At 41.2% G+C, this 2,894-nt stretch overlaps 1 protein-coding gene across 2 annotated transcripts in view; it reads left to right on the forward strand.

Annotated features, from left to right (window-relative positions):
• The first annotated feature begins 2,144 nt into the window (after positions 1–2,144).
• The window catches only part of LOC121564130 (multidrug and toxin extrusion protein 1-like), a 55,727-nt gene continuing 54,977 nt past the window's right edge, over positions 2,145–2,894 (forward strand). For both annotated transcript variants that reach the window (XM_045210344.1, XM_045210345.1), the window contains exons 1-2: positions 2,145–2,407; positions 2,664–2,765. In XM_045210344.1, coding sequence (XP_045066279.1) covers positions 2,210–2,407; positions 2,664–2,765 — 300 coding nt within the window. In that variant the 5' untranslated portion in view covers positions 2,145–2,209. The remainder of the gene's footprint in view (positions 2,408–2,663; positions 2,766–2,894) is intronic.

Genomic DNA, 2,894 nt, shown 5'->3' on the forward strand with positions numbered 1-2,894 from the left:
AGATAAATGACATAAAGAATGATAGTAAAAAGCTTTGAGCACCTTAAATGATATTTTGGGCAAGAAGGCAAACTCAGCTCCATCATTCATTGAATCAGATTGCTCATTCATCACAAAACCAACTGATATTGCCAATTACTTAAATTATTTTTTCATTGGCAAGATTAGCAAATTTAGGCATGACATGCCAGCAACAAACGCTGACACTACACATCCAAGTATATCTGATCAAATTATGAAAGACAAGCATTGTAATTTTGAATTCCGTAAAGTGAGTGTGGAAGAGGTGAAATAATTATTGTGGTCTATCAATGACAAGCCACCGGGATCTGACAACTTGGATGGAAAATTACTGAGGATAATAGCAGACTATATTGCCACTCCTATTTGCCACATCTTCAATCTAGGTCTACTAGAAAGTGTGCGTCCTCAGGCCTGGAGGGAAGCTAAAGTCATTCCACTACCCAATAATTGTAAAACCCCCTTTACTAGCTCAAATAGTCAACCTATCAGCCTGTTACCAACCCTTAGTAAACTTTTGGAAGAAAATGGTGGTGACCAGATACAATGCTATTTTACTGTAAACAAATTGACAACAGACTTTCAGCACGCTTATAGGGAAGGACATTCAACAAGCACGGCGCTTACACAAATGACTGATGATTGGCTGAGAGAAATTGATGATAAAAGGATTGGGAGCTGTTTTGTTAGACTTCAGTGCGGCTTTTGACATTATCGATCATGCTGGAAAAACATATGTGTTATGACTTTACACCCCCTGCTATATTGTGGAGAAAGAGTTACCTGTCTAACAGAACTCAGAGGGTGTTCTTTAATAGGAGCCTCTCCAACAAAATCCAGGTAGAATCAGGAATTCCCCAGGGCAGCTGTCTAGGCACCTTACCTTTTTCAATCTTTACTAAAGACATGCCACTCACTGGCCTTGAGTAAAGCCAGTGTGTCTATGTATGCGGATGACTCAACTCTATACACGTCAGCTACTACAGCGAGTGAAATCACTGCAACACTTAACAAAGAGCTGCATTTAGTTTCAGAATGGGTGGCAAGGTATTAGTTAGTCATAAATATTTATAAAACTAAAAGCATTGTATTTGTGACCAATCATTCACTAAACCCTAATCCTCAACTAAATCTTGTAATACATAATGTGGAAATTGAGCAAGTTGAGGAGACTAAATTGCTTGGAGTAACCCTGGATTGTAAAATGTCATAGTCAAAACATGTTGATATAACAGTAGCTAAGATGGGGAGAAGTCTGTCCATAATAAAGCGTTGCTCTGCCTTCTTAACAGCACTATCAACAAGGCAGGTCCTACAGGCTCTAGTTTTGTCGCACCTGGACGCCTGTTCAGGCGTTTGGTCAGGTGCCACAAAGAGGGACCTCGGAAAAGTACAATTGGCTCAGAACAGGGCAGCTCATCTGGCCTTTAAATGTACACAGAGAGCTAACATTAATAATATGCATGTCAATCTCTCCTGGCTCAAAGTGGAGGAGAGATTGACTTCATTGCTACTTGTTTTTGTAAGAAGTGTTGACAAGCTGAATGCACCAAGGTATCTGTTTAAACTACTAGTAACTCATGCCAGCAGTAAAATTAGATTTAAAAAACAGATAAAAATACACCTTATGGAACAGCAGGGACTGTGAAGCAACACACACACACACAGGCACAGACACACATGATAAGACACACACTCTACACACATGTACACATAGATATGTGGTAGTAGAGTGGTGGCCTGAGGGAACACACTTAATGTGTTATGAAAAGTGTTATGAAATGTAATGTAATTTAAAAGTGTATATAACTGCCTCAATGTTGCTGAACCCCAGGCAGCAGCTAATGGAGATCCTTAATAAATACAAAAATACTAGTCACTATTATCCTAACGCCATCTTGACATCTCAAGATTCCTGACTCTTAAACATGATATTCCTAGTGTAGGTTTTGGCAGGTCATCGAGGAGGGCTGTAGGCTACTTACGCAATATCCACGTGATGGGGTTGGCGGTGACGAGTATTCGCCCCAAACTCCAACACATGCGCCGGGGTCGACCCCCTGCTGAAGCCTACTGAGCGCTCTACATTTTTCGTTTTGTTACACCGCACTGATACACGCCGAAGGACGTCCGGTATCGACAACAGTTCCTGAAGTTTATCTCCTTGGCGCGCTCTCTCTTCCACAGAATGGAACATCCCAAATCAAAGCCTGTCGCGGTTAACGTAGTGAACGGAAAAGAAGCTAAAAGTGATGAAGCTTCGGTTACCGACTCCACGGTAGAGTCGCCCGCGTTCTGCGGCGGCTGTCTGACGCGGATCAGGGGTTGGATCCCCGTGGATTATAAAGAAGAGATTGGCCAAATTCTGAAACTAGCGGGACCGGTGGTGAGTCTGCAGGCTAAGAACGTTGTCTCTAATAATTACCGGGTGTTGCTGAACTGTCATTTCTTTAGTTCATACCAAAGTAACTGTTGCAGTGATTGTTCCGTTGTTATTGGAAGATGGTGATAATAATCATTTTTTTCTGCGTTTAGTTGGTCCAAATATTTTCTTATATATATATATACGGGTGTTACTGAACTGCTATTCTTCTGCTCATATGAGGCAGAATGATGTTGATCATGTCCTCTTTTCTCTCCAGGTTATATCCCAGCTGATGTTCTTTCTGATCAGTTTTGTCAGCACGGTGTTCTGTGGTCACCTGGGGAAGACTGAGCTGGCTGCGGTAGCGCTGGCTATAGCGGTGATTATCGATCTATCGATCTATCGATCTATCTATCTATCTATCTATCTATCTATCTATCTATCTATCTATCTATCTATCTATCTATCTATCTATCTATCTATCTATCTATCTATCTATCTATCTACA

Source organism: Coregonus clupeaformis, chromosome 34, assembly GCF_020615455.1.
Source record: "Coregonus clupeaformis isolate EN_2021a chromosome 34, ASM2061545v1, whole genome shotgun sequence".
Classification (NCBI taxonomy): Eukaryota; Metazoa; Chordata; class Actinopteri; order Salmoniformes; family Salmonidae; genus Coregonus; species Coregonus clupeaformis.